Source organism: Ceratotherium simum, chromosome 17 (genome assembly GCF_057802395.1).
Source record: "Ceratotherium simum simum isolate JZ-2026a chromosome 17, ASM5780239v1, whole genome shotgun sequence".
Lineage (NCBI taxonomy): Eukaryota > Metazoa > Chordata > Mammalia > Perissodactyla > Rhinocerotidae > Ceratotherium > Ceratotherium simum.
In genome coordinates, this window is record NC_141916.1 from 39,951,544 (window position 1) to 39,966,038 (window position 14,495).

At 37.3% G+C, this 14,495-nt stretch overlaps 1 protein-coding gene across 1 annotated transcript in view; it reads left to right on the forward strand.

The window, feature by feature from the left end:
- GYS2 (glycogen synthase 2) overlaps positions 1-14,495 on the forward strand; it is a 53,779-nt gene that overhangs the window by 34,462 nt on the left and 4,822 nt on the right. The window contains exons 10-13 of the mRNA XM_004435439.2: positions 1,230-1,308; positions 2,096-2,209; positions 11,007-11,133; positions 14,148-14,243. Coding sequence (XP_004435496.1) covers positions 1,230-1,308; positions 2,096-2,209; positions 11,007-11,133; positions 14,148-14,243 — 416 coding nt within the window. The remainder of the gene's footprint in view (positions 1-1,229; positions 1,309-2,095; positions 2,210-11,006; positions 11,134-14,147; positions 14,244-14,495) is intronic.

Sequence of the window (14,495 nt, forward strand, 5' to 3'; positions counted from 1 at the left end):
TTCCTTCTCAAAAAAAGAGGAGGATTGGCAGATGTTAGCACAGGGCTGATCTCCTCACACACACACACAATATATATATATATATACTGACTTAATATATATTTACTTATATATTCAATTAACATATTTATTCATTAACATATTAATTAATATTAACGTATTTACTTAAATAATAAACAGTTATTTAAATAAATTTATTTAAATTTAAATATATTTAATTTAAATTATTTATATAAATGTATAAATAAAATAAAACGTAACAAAGTCAAATTAAAATATAGTATAAAATAATAATATATATAAAATATATGGATTTTATTATGATATGAAATAAAAGCTATGTCATCTCCTGATCCATGGTGGCAGGTGTGCGTTTCTTTTTACTGGTAAAAATATCAACTTATAGATGGATAAGTTATGGCCACTTTAAAGCATAGTACTGAGGGGTAGGCAAAATATAATGAGAGTGTCCTCTTGCTGGTCAACATTAACCCTTTAAAAATAAACTTAGGGGTCCAGCCCGGTGGCGCAAGCCGTTCAGTGCCAGCGCTCCACTGCAGTGGCCCGGCATTCGCCGGTTTGGATACCGGGCGTGCACGGATGCACCACTTGTCAAGCCATGCTGTGGTGGCATCCCATATAGAGTGGAGGAGGATGGGCATGGATGTTAGCCCAGGGCCAGTCTTCCTCAGCAAAAAGAGGAGGATTGGCGGATGTTAGCTCAGGGCCCATCTTCCTCACAAAAAACAAAAACAACAAAAAAAATAAATTTAGTTTTCTTTTCTCCTATCAAAAGTGTTCTTTTCTCAAACTTCCTCACACTTGAGGAATTTTTCTGAGAGCTTCATCAGGAAACTACTTTTGCTTTACTTTTTTTTTTTCTGGGAAAGATTCGCCCTGAGCTAACATTCATTTCCAATCTTCCTCTTTTTTTTTTTTACCTCCTCAAAGCCCCAGTACATAGTTGTATATTCTAGTTGTAGGTCCTCCTAGTACTTCTACGTGAGCCACCACCACAGTCTGGCTACTGACAGACGAGTGGTTTGGTTCTGAGCCTAGGAACCAAACCTGGACCGCCCAAGCAGAGCACGCTGAACTTTAACCACTAGACCATCAGGGCTGCCTCTACATTTATTTTTAAAGTGCTTAGAATGGCATCTGACACAAAGGAAGCACTGAATTAGTGCCAGCTGTTTTTATTTTTGTTATTAACATTGTTTTCCCCACAGAGGAGAAATTCCTGACATGAACAAGATTTTGGATCGAGATGATCTAACAATTATGAAAAGAGCCATCTTTTCAACTCAGGTGATAAAGACAAAAATGCCCACCACTTCCCATAATTGTTAACATCAATTTAGATCAATATCTTAACTTATTGGAATGGGCTAATTTGGGAAATTTTTAAACCCGAGAGCTAGAAAATTCATTCTTAAGTGTTCACCTAAATGACAACTTCATATATTCTCTTTCATGAGTGGTGTTTGGGGCTCCTTTTTAAAATCTCATGGAACTTGTCTTTGTATCCACTTAAAAAATTCATTCTGAAACAATATAGCCAATTGAAAAACTGTGTATATTGCAACGACAACAAAAAACCTCCTAGAGTTTTCAAAAAACATAGAATTCTGAGTCACGATACAGAAAAAGTGAATGTTTCTCAGTCAAGTGGAATTACTGCCAAAAAAGAGAAATTCGTGTTGTGTTAGGCGTACGCTGAAATCTTGTCATAACCCTGAGGCATTAGGCACTGGAAGACAGCCCTGCTGGAAGAATCCAGAATACCTCACCTTGAGTCAAGATTTCAGGACACCCTTATTCCAAATAAGTACCAGAAGCAGTCAAGAAGTCTAGGCCTTTTTTATAGTGGCTGCAGGTGAAAAACAAAAATATCGCGTGTTCGCAATATCCAAAGGAAGTTCTTCAACCCGTTATGCTCCTCTGAAACATACACAAAACTTAGTCATCAGCGTTAGTCATCTCAGAAGACTAAAGGCACAGGTTGGATGACATGTTGCCAATGACCTATTGTTGGAATTAGTCACACTTATTAATTCTTTCCACAATTGACATTTTCTTCCCTCTATCACTCCAGCGACAGTCTTTGCCTCCAGTGACCACTCACAACATGATTGATGACTCCACTGACCCCATCCTCAGCACTATTAGACGGATCGGGCTTTTCAACAGCCGCACAGACAGAGTCAAGGTAGAACTAATTGTTTATGGAGGATACTTCAAAATGATTAGAATAAATTTTTTTGAGAATTTATTAGAAGCCTCCCTTATTTGTTTTAACATCTATCAGAAATATTTTAAATGATATTTCTAAAGAAAATTAATTCTGTTTCCTGTCTTAGGTAATTAAAGTATAATGACTATTTTGAAATCATTCTTGAAAACTGAATAATATTTATGGCTTTGAGTCATAATTCTAGAATTTATTTTCATTGTACAATACTGTCAGGGAGCATAAGGAAATAACCTAATTCTTAATGATACAAATATATTCTAAGAATGACTTTAATTAATGAATCTCTGAGATTAACATGAATAGTCTTTGTTTCTTTCTGATAAAATTTAGTTTAAGGGAATAATATGGGAAGCTTCCACTTTCAGAGAATGTGGCTAATGAGGTTTTTATGTAATTTTCTATAGACCAATTCATTCTTTTTTTTTTTAAATAATTTTATTTATTTATTTTTTCCCCCAAAGCCCCAGTAGATAGTTGTATGTCATAGCTGCACACCCTTCTAGTTGCTTAGACCAATTCATTCCTTTGACTCTCGAGTTTCTACAATGACTAGGCACAGCGTTAGTTGCATGGATAAGACCTGGTTTCTGCCACTCTGGAGCTTAATCTCTATGATGTTTCTGAGGGTCTATTACATTCCAGGCACGGGGCTAGGTGTGGGGGACAGTGGTGAGCACATAAACAGATAATTGCTTATCCGTACTCATTTCCATTCACCAGTATTCCAGATAAGGTCGTCATAAGCTTTTATCAATCTTTTCAAAGGTCCCACTTTCCCTTTTCCTTCACCTTTAGCAGATGAGTTCAGTGAGTTATAAACTCCTTCAGTGTCCCTCCTTTCTGGCCTCAAATACAGGTTTTGACCTATTGTTACTTCTTTTCCTTCAGGTTCTAAGGGTCGTTCTGGGATCTCATTCCCTCCCACATTCTTAAGAAACTTGCCCTGTCTACCCTCTCTTACATTGTAGGTTTACTAGCTCCTTCCTATGCTGTCTATAAATATTCCTTAAACTTGCCCACATTAAAGAGCAAACAAACTTTGCCTTAACCGTCTCCTCTTGATGTTTTTAAATGTTTCTGTCTTCCCTACTCTTCTCTGCAAGATTTCTTGGAGAAAAAAAAAAATAGTCTATTATTAAATTCATTTCTCATCTTGCATTCACTCCTTGATATAGGCATGAGTAGATATAGTGGAGGGAGACACCTGTACTTTTGAGAGATGATGAGGGCCTCTTATAAAGGCCATATCAGAAGTGCTAGAGAGGACGGAACAATGGGACAGATGGTTGCACGTAGAAAAGATCATACTTAGTGACCAACGGACATTTGGAATGAGAAAGAGGGAAGACACAAGAATAATATCCTAGCTTCAGTATCTAACCAATACTTTCTAAAAACTAAAGAAAGGCTTTAACAGAAGTTGGTTGGAGGGTCATGTCACAAATTGAGTTCAGTTTTTCGTAGATTGAGTTTAAGTTATGTGTGAGCTGTTCAAGTTGAGATGTTTAATAGGCACTTAGAAAATATAGGTCTGGGATTTACAAGGGGAATAGTGAAGTGAGCTATCGGTGCGTGGGCAGTAGTGTAGACCAGGGAATGGCGACCCTACCATGCTGGAAAACCAGGTCAAATAAGTGGAGAAAAGTGTCGGCCTAAGGAAACCTTAAGATTTAGGAGGGAGTTAAGAGACGAAAAGTCAGGGAAAGAAAGAAAGAGCAGAGAATTAGAAAAGGAAAATATCTCAGAAATCAAGGCAGGAGAAATTTTCATGATAGAAGGAAAAGCTCATAATACAGCATTAAATGATACAGGCTGCATATAAAATGTTCCATACTGTGTTAACACTTTCATTTCAAACATATTCTACACACACACACACACACACACACACATGTGTGTATATTGCCCTGTGCCATAGAGTTATGGGTGATTTTTATTTTCTCATTTGTGTTCCTGCATTTCCAAAATGTCAACCCCCAATGCACCTTCTATAATAGTCAGGCTACAAATTTTTCCCTGGAAATGCAAGAATGTCTCCACTAAGGATGCCCCATCCTTTGTGTTTTTCAACAGGATCGGATCCGCAGAGCCTTACCTCACTGCAGAGTGTATCAACACTATCTTGGCCTCATTCTCATGTAGTTTATCTTAGACTGGTCCTTCTCAATTTTTTGTCTCTTGCAAAAGAAATAATGGGGGCAAGAAAGCCTCTTACCTCCCTGTAGACTTCTGTTTTTCTCAGAACCTTTGATGTCACACCCATATCTAAATCTGTGGATCTTCCTCTGATGATCTCTCCATGCCTGGCACATGTTGTGTACAATAAATACAGATGGAAGGGAGGATGTGATAGGGTGAAAAGGAAGGATAGGTCATGAGGCTGGCTATGGTTTCATGCTTCCGTTGCTCTTGGGAAGACCAAAGCTCGAAGGTCCCTTGAAATTGGAAGCTTTGAACAAAGTATGCTCTGTTGATCTATGTTTTTTTTTTTTTTTTTAAAAGTGTGATAACAGTGAAGCAATTTCCCAGGAATGGACAAGTACCTTATTTCCTAAATATATTCAACACTTTCATGCCTCTGTATCTTTGCTGATATTATTCCCTCTTTCTGAAACACCCAATATCTCAGCCATTCTAACAAGTCCTTTGGGATCCAACCTAAAAATCATCTCTTCCTTGCACTTTTCCTTAATATACATTCACCTACTCCAGACAAAACAATTGTTTCTTTATCTGTGTTCCCAAGACACTTTATATCTACAGCAATTATAGGAATCATCACATTGAATTGTATATATATTTTTAATTTATGTATCCATTTCACCAGAGATACTGGGAGTTCTTTGAGCAACAATTTTATCTCATATACATTTTCTCAGTCTTCATCCTCTGAGAAGCAGACCCCAAGACGGGATTAGATATGAAAACACTTCTTGGCAGAAATGCCTGTGAAGGATAAAGAGGTTGAAAGCAAGAGCAGGCAGAGAGGTGCAGTCAGACACTGTGAAGAGAGAGCTCAGTTTGCAAGAAGTCAGCTTTTTTTTTTTTTTTTACAGAAAATCAAGTGTATTTAATGAAAAACTCGCACATATGTAAAAAAAAAAAATGCACACATAGCCACACTATGTTGTGACTCATAAAGGAGAAAAGCAGTGCTCCAGGACCACTCAACATGGCTTGTCTGTTAATGGGAGAAAACACACACACACACACACACGCACACGCACACGTGCTCATATGCCCACAAAAACAAAACAACAACAATAGTTTTCAGCAGTATAATCAATCTACAGCTAACACAAATTCAGAATTATTTTACAGTGCTTCCTTTCTTAATACAAAAGATGCCCGTTAATATATTAGTGTTACTATATACAACATTTTCCTGTATTCAACAATCTTTTCTTTATATTTTACCTTCATGGGTACCTTCCACCTACCAAAACAGTTTCAAGTTGGCAGGCAGATGAGTGCCTTATTCTATGAGCAATTGAATTCGACGGTTTTAATAGGGATTTCTATTAATAGGGATAGGAATTCCCCAAGCAAAAGTTGCCCATTAAAAGAACCACCCATTGGGCAGAAATGGGTTGGCACTTGTACCCATCTGTGCCAGTCCTATAGGCTACAGATGCTGTGGTGGATCCAGAGGGGAGACAGTTGGGGCCGTCAGTCAAGATCCCTGGGCCGGGATCTCTTGAAGGAAATCTGAGCAGCAAATTCAGGGCTGCCACACCCATAAAGGAGGCAGTATGCCAAGTCCTTAAAGATGATACTTATGCTGTCTGACTTTAAATCTCTCCCACTTATTCAATTTTTAAGTTTACTTAATCTACCTGTACCTGGGTCTTCTCATTTGTAAAATGGTGATAATATAGCCCCATGCTCATGGAATTGTTGTGAGGATTAAATAAATAATAGATGCGGCTTTTAGCACAGTCCCTGGCACATAGTAAATGCAGAATAAATGTTAGCTTTTATTAGTACTTAGTCCAGTACGAAATGGGTACTCAATATTTTTTAGAAGAGAAGTGTGAACAGAGTTTGGCCAGAGTAGAAGATAGAGGATTTATCTTTGCCTGCAGGATTTAATAAAATGTTTTATAAAAGAGATGATATGTTAGCTAGATCTTGATCAATGAGCAATTCACCATGCAAATGACAGGAAGGAGAGAGGGCTCACCAGGCAGAACAAGAAGTAGATGAAAAGGAACAGAGATATAAAAGCACACAGCTTATGTAGAGTGAATGGAAAAGGAAGTTTGTTTCATACAAATCATGTTTATGTAGTTAAACTCATGAATATTTTGAGATATTCATTGATTATGATCATAAAGAAAATACACACACTCATACACCAAAGAAATGAAAGAATAGCCCCTTTCTAACAATATACACTCAAAACACTAAGATAAACTTTGGTCAAAGCAGAATTAGGTATTTTATTTTATTAGTAGTATCCCAAAGGCTTGATACTAACTCAGGTCTTGTGTGTATTATTTATAGAATGCTATAGAGTGGTTCTTAACTCTCCACTGGATTGATAAATTTTTTATAGGAATATGACCATTTGATTCAGGAAACATTGCAGATTATTTCGAATTTGAACTTATCATTGACCCTGCCTTGACAGCAGGATATAGTGAGAAAAGTCTAGACTGCAGATTTCAGGTCTCAAGCCTGTGCTGCTGCCCTGTGAACATAAACTAACTTCCTGGGACCTTACTTCCCACGGAGGATAAATACAGTCAGACAGGTTTTTGCTTGTTTATTTGTTTTTTCCCGACTGGTGCAGGGCCTGCTGTGAGCCAAGAGCTCTGCTGGGGGCTTTTGTACACAGGATCTCATGTAAGCCTCCCTCTAACCTTGGGCTGATCTCTCATATCCTTTCCTCCGCTCCGGGTTTCTGCATTAGCTGTTTTAGGGCCCAGAGCAGCTGTTTTCTTATTTTAGTTGTGCTGTCATTCTATTTGGCTGGGAACAAAACGAATGAGCCATGACGTTTTCATGTTCCAAAACGGGCTTTGGAGAGTACAAATTTCCCTAAGCTTGGAAATGCCAAAGTAGGCACAATGCCTTTCAAATCCCTCTTTGTTGATATTTGCCAAGACAGTATAATGGGCTGCCAATTTGCTGGTGCCCAGACACAGTCAGTATCCATGTTTTCTGTCTCTTTTCCTAGTGCAGTGCTTTGCACATAATCTGAACTCAAAAATCATGTTTAAGGAGGAAAATATTTTATCCATTTTTACTTTGCCAATTTGTGATTCTTGTGACTGAATAAACCATCATTTTTAGGTACTGTGTTGGGGCATTTTACCATTTTATTTCTTAAGTTTAACATATCTCCTATTTATGGATCTGCTGAGATATAACTAATACCTATAAAATCTTAGTTTACTTATTTCTAAAATTAGGACAATGAGACTGTCTATTCTAACCATCTCACAATCCTGCTAAGATTAAATGAGGAAATATATATGAAAATTGTTTATAATAAAATATTACTCAACTGTTATCATTATTATTATATGTTCAAATTAGGGTATTTTTTTCAAAGCCATCTCTTTGGAAGAATATATACTTATTCCATGAATAAAAAATAAAAAGTAAAGTGTGCTTGTTAAAAAGACAGTTTCTTTTTCCTTTTCTCTTCCTCTCCCTTACTCTTTCCCTTTCCTTCCTGAACAATTCAGTTCTAAAGCCATGAGGTGGGGCAACACAAGGTAAGTGTCTACACTGGAAGAGGGAGAGAGAGTGCTGTGGAAGTCCAGGGAAAGGAGTCAGAGGCCAGGCAGGGTGAGCCCACACAGAGGGGAGCAGCTTGTGGGCAGAGGGTCAGAGCCAGAGTGGAGTGAGGCAGGTGTCTCGCATGTGAGGGAGTGGCTGTGGAGGGAGGCTAGTTAAATGGAGCGGTATCTTAGTGAGGGGGATGGTCTTAGTCTATTAGGGCTGCTATAGCAAAAGACTACAGACTAGGTGGCTTATAAACAACAGACGTTTATTTTTCACGGTTCTGTAGGCTAGGAAGTCCAAGATCAAGTTACCAGCCTGGTTGAGATCTGGTGAGGACCCTCTCCCTGGTTCATAGACAGCACCTTCTCACTGTGTCCTCACGTGGTAGAAGGGGCTAGGAATCTCTCTCTCTTTCTTTTATAAGGCACTAATATATATATAATATTATATATATAATAGTAATATAATATAATAATGTATATATATAATATTATATATATAATAGTAATATAATATAACAATGTGTATATATATATATAATCCCAGTACTTTAAAATCAGATTTTATTTATTTTTAATAACTATTTAGCTATGGGGGAGGCTGACAGATAGCCTAATCATAGTTCAGGAAGAACTTTAATAAATAGGAGAATTCGTTCATCCAGGTGACCAGTGAAGTAGTATTCTATTCACAACCTTCCAATTATAGCCATGCTCCCTCTTGTCTCTGCCTTTGCAGAACATTACGACAGTGCAGTCTCAGAACTGGCTCATACCAGAGCATGAGAGCCAATTGTTAAATTTTCAGAAATTTTGTGAGCAAGTTTAAACACAGCCACTGTTTAAAATTAAATTATGCAAACTTAAAAATAAATCAGTCATATTAAAAAGAAAGGTAATGTTCAAAACTCATTGCACCCTAATGGTTTACTACACTTTACTATTACCTAGCTCTTCAGGTTATTTATGGCAATTGTACCCACGTGGTGGAAATACTCTGTAATGATGTGCTACTGCTCTTCCCATCTCCAGTTCAGTGACATCACATTGATAGCTTGAAATTGGCCATGGCGGGAGTATTTCATTTACAGTGGGAAAATAGGTGAACACCACACATCATGGCTTGATTAACTGTGTATTGATGGTCTAGACTTAAGAAAGTGGTGGAGAAATATTAGCAAGGCAAATTAAACTTAAAAGTCTTGTGTCTATAGTCATTACACAAAATTGAGTGGCACAAAAATATGAGGAAATATTTTTCCGTTATTTAAAAGCTAATATCCAACTCAGCAAAGAAGTCACTCATGTAATTGATGAACCTCTGAAGTTCTGACATGCATCTCTCTATTCCACTTTTTTTACTCATTAGCAAAGGAATCAATCAACATTTATGTCAGAATTACATTCAGTCATCAATTGAAACCACAACTTGATTACAAATACAAGATTTTTGCAAAAATCAACAAAGGCATTTTGGAGCATTTGACTATATAGAATTTACAATAAGGAGGATTGTATATATTTTTAATAGACTTTATTTTTTGGTGAGGTATTAGGTTCACAGCAAACTGAGCAAAAAGTACAGTGAGTTCTCATATAACCCCCTCCCCCACACACACATAGCCTCCCCAATTGTCAATATCTTGCACCACAGTGGTATATTTGTTGCAACTGAACCTACATTGACACATTATCATCACCAAAGATCCATAGTTTACATTAGAGTTCACTCTTGTTGTGGTATGTTCTATCGGTTTTGATAAATTTATGATGACATGTATCCACTATTATAGCATCATACAGAATAGTTTTGCTGCCCTAAAAATCCTCTCTGCTCTGCCTATTCAACCCTACCCCACCAAGCCCTAATCATTTTACTGTCTTCATAGTTTTGACTTTTCTAGAATATCATATAGTTGGAATCATACAATATGTGACCTTTTCAGATTGGCTTCTTTCACTTGGTAATATACATTTAAGATTCCGCCATGTCTTTTAATGGCTTGATAGCTCATTCCTTTTTAGCACTGAATAATATTCCATTGTCTGGATGTACCACAGCGTATTTATCCATTCACCTACTGAAGGACATCTTGGTTGCTAAGTTTTAGTAATTACAAATTAAAGCTGATATAAACATCTGTGTGCAGGTTTTTGTGTGTACATTTTTTACTATTTGGAAATTGTATGCTACACATCCTTTATATCAGTAAAATGTGTAGTAAACTTAGGTACAAATATATATTTATACTTTAGTTTTTCGGCTCTTAAACATTTACCAGCACACCACTGCTTAGAGGCCATGGTAAACACTTTGGTTTTTACTCTGAGTGGAATGTGAAGCCACCGAAGGATTTTGAGCAGAGGAGTGGCTGACATTTCTAAAGGTTCACTCTGGTTGTTGTGTTGAGTAGAGACCTTAGTGGAACAGAAGCAGGGAGTTAGGTTAGGAAGCGACTGCCTCCAGGTGAGAGAGAACGGTGGTATGGATGAGGGCTTCTGGTCTGATCTAATCTAGATAAGATTCCTAGAACATCTTCCCTGTCCCTTAGGTCCATTTCACTTGGCTAACTCATGCCTGGGGCATGTGAGGGTAGTCCATTAAATAACTCCTCTCTTTCCTGTTCAAGGCAGGAACAAATTGAGAAATAGGACAGGGGCAAGCAGTTAGAGAACCAAATAAAAACTTTATTGCTGATAGAGGCTGGGTTGGAGGATGTAGTTTAGCATGAGAACAAAAATGGGCACACTAACTCACTATCCTCCAGCCTAGGGCTTAGCACCTGAGGGAAAGTAAGTCTACAGAGTCAATTCTTACACAGAATGGAGGGAGGAGATAAAAGCACCCAGGCTTTTTCTTGTTCTTTTTTCTCATCTCTCTCTCTCTCTCCTTTTTTTACCCCTGAATCTAGAACACAAGGATTCTATGGTATTGAAATAACCAAATTGTAGGAGATTTTTTTGCTTTAATCTCTTCTTTCTCTCTTTTTTTTCTCATTAGAATTTTCCTTTTTTAGGTGATTTTGCACCCAGAGTTCCTTTCCTCCACCAGCCCCTTATTACCCATGGATTATGAAGAGTTTGTCCGAGGTTGTCATCTTGGAGTATTTCCATCATACTATGAACCATGGGGCTATACTCCAGGTATGTGACATGTATAGATTGTGGAATGTTTTGAATTATATTAATATTTTATTTTATGTATATGTATGTAATATTCAAATTGATATGTAATTTATCCTAAGGTTTTGATTTTGCAGTTTGTTTTAAAATTGATTTTAGTTGGATCTACCTTGGGGTCAATTTTATGCTTTGTAGGTCCTGACCTAAGAATAAAGACAGAGATTACGTAAGTATACCAGGTTGTTGGGCATATTTTAGTGGGTATCTGAGTTATTGCCTAATTGCATCCCTGCAGAAAGAATGTTCTATAATATAATATTTCATTATCTCCACCAGTCCTTTCTATTAATGTGAAGCAGAAATTGGTTAATATGAGAAACAACGGTCCAGCAAAATTGTTCTCTAAAACTTATTTCAGAAGAATTCTCTTTTTAAAATAATTAATAGATGTATTTAATTTTTAATAGTAACATATTCACGTGGTTAGAGAAACAAATAGTATAAAAACGTGTACAGTGAAAAATCTTCTTCACACTCTTGTCTCTCAAAAAGAGGTACTTTTAAGATAAAATGCCATTTCAGTGGTATTATGCCCAATGATATTGCATTCAGACCCTCTTCCCCTTCCCCTCTCCCCCCACCTTGTTTTTCACAATGGTGGGTTCTCAGATCCACTGTCTATTTTTCTTTTCTGGCTCCAACTAGCATGGCTGCCATTAGCATCAAGAACCGTCAATTTGTACTGAAATGCTTAATCAAAAAGGAAACAAATACTTTTAAATACATGCCATGCAAAGAATACAATAATGACTTTTCCATCTCGTATTGGTAATCAGAGATTTTCCTCCTAGTTTTGAAAAATTCCATTTACAATTTTAAAAGAAAAGGTTTAGGAAAAATTTTTATTTATAATTAATAAGTTTTGCCTTCTGCATCTCGATGTCATCATTGCCCAAATAAGGGGCAGCAGCAGTCACGATTAGGGAGATCATAGGCTGAATTATAGAGACACAGAACTTTTCAAATCTTTGCATTCTGATTCCAGAATTTAAATATAGAATTAAAAATTCTAAATAAATAGGAATTTTTTAAAGGAATTTTTACAATAGGAGCGACATGAGGGCTCTGTAGCTTTTGACATAAGGTCCTATTCTGTTGTTCTAGGTGCACCATGAATAATTTGCCAGCAGTTGTAAAAACATGAAAACTCTTGGGAAAAATAGATAAAGGATTATCCCTTCTTGAAACAGGACATAGGAAAGTTATTGATCTAATTCCTCCAGCTATCTCTCTTGTGGTTCTAAAAATCGTTATTGGCATCAGTTCCACTTTTGTGAAGGTGGTATCTTGTTACTTATGAAATGTCCACATAATTATATTAAATTGTTTATAATAGAGTATCTGTCTTTCAAGATACATAAAACACACATTTCACTGATGAACTTAACACTTTGTTATTGACTCTTGTTCCTATTGTTTCTAGTAAGTAACATAATGTACTATTGGAAGTATCAAGCATACAGAAGCACAAAACCAAAGCATGAGTGACTGAGGGAATGTGGGAAGTCATTTCTCTTGAGTAAAGAGAGTGTTCTATAACTTACAGCAGACTTTCCAACAAAATGTCATTTTATAGGAGAAAGTTAAACTTAACCTGAAATGAAAAAGGATGTATATCTAACGTTTTAAGATAAAGGCTAGCAAAGCTGTTATAAAAGATAAGTAGATGGGAAAAGGGGTTGGCAAATACTCCATAGTGAATGAGTCATTCTCTGTTTTAAATTAACCAAAGAAAGCTGGCCACTCCCCACCTAACCTACAGTTACAGAAATAACGATATCTCTGGTGGTATAAGTTTGGCGTTAGCATATTAGGTAACTCCCTAACTTTTAAAGAAATAATTGTTTTATGTGATACAAACTCTAATTCACTCCAGAAAGTATTCGTTGAAATCTGTGTTTTTTGTTTTGAGAAAACTCAATGAACATAAGCACTTATTTCATTATTCATTCAATGAACATATATTCAGCTTACCTGGGTACTTGGCATTTTACTACATGTGTGTTAAAGAGTATTTAACAAAAATAAGGATCTGTGAAGTTCCATAGAAATGTAGGCAAAATTTTTTTTGTGTGTGTGTGTATATACATATATATACACACACACACACATATATGTATGAGAATTTTTCTGGGAAGGAATTCCAGAGTTTTCATCAGATTCTCAAATGGGTCGATAATCCCCATCCCACTTTTCTCTCCTCTACCACCCCCTCAAAAATTAGGAAAGCACTGTTCTCTAGAGCTAAACCAGGAAGAAATACTCACAGATCAGGAGAAAAGGACACTACTTAAATCCTATCACTTCATGGGTAATGGGGAAATCTCTTTCTTTCCCACCCATCCCTGCTAGACAGGCAAGAGTAATTCCATAATCAAATATAAATTCTTTGTTAGAAATGCAGACATCCTTGAGAGTGGTAACGTTTCTAAAGACCTATCTGATATTTTTGGAAAAACAGGTTTTGACTAAAAGGTGAGAGGACTAAAAGAGATTAAATGTTTGCTGAGCATCTATGAAAGTGGAAGGGATTAGTGCCAAGGGAGGTGCATATGATGGGAGAAGCTGGTCATATCCAAAACATGTTTACCTACGCCATGAACCCACCGAAGACTTAGAGACACAAGCTTAGAATGGAGCAAAACCCGAAACCAGCTGGAAAGGGAGAAGCAGCATAGAGGAGCAGTTCCACTCAAGAGCTCTGGAGCTGGGCTCCTGGCTTCAAGGTTGGGCATGCTATTTAACCTCTCTGCACCACAATTTCTTCATCGGTAAAATGGGATAACAATAGCCTCACTTCACAGGGTGCTTGAGAAGATTAACTGAGTTAATACATGTATAGAACTTAGCGCTGTGCCTGGCGCAAAGTAAACATCACTATTATTAGGTAGACTCGGGCTTTTTTTCTCCTCTGCGTGCATCAGAGGATATAGAAGCTGGTCTGAGGCCAAGCCTTTGTCTATTTCCCCTGGCAGCTGAATGCACTGTGATGGGCATCCCCAGTGTGACAACCAACCTCTCCGGCTTTGGCTGTTTCATGCAGGAGCACGTGGCTGATCCGACTGCATACGGTGAGGTTTTTCATCATTAACCCAATCCAGGGCGACATGACCTCTAACCAAAGCACAGGGCCTTTATAGAGCCTAACTCTAAAGCTATCCTGATGATTAAACTAATGTTTATACTTCTTGTTTAATTAAAAGTGATCTGGCCCGGTGGCATAATGATTAGGTTCGCCTGCTCCCCTTCAGCGGCTGGAGGTTGGCGGGTTCAAATCTCAGGCGCAGACGTACACACCACTCATCCAGCCACACTGCGGAGGC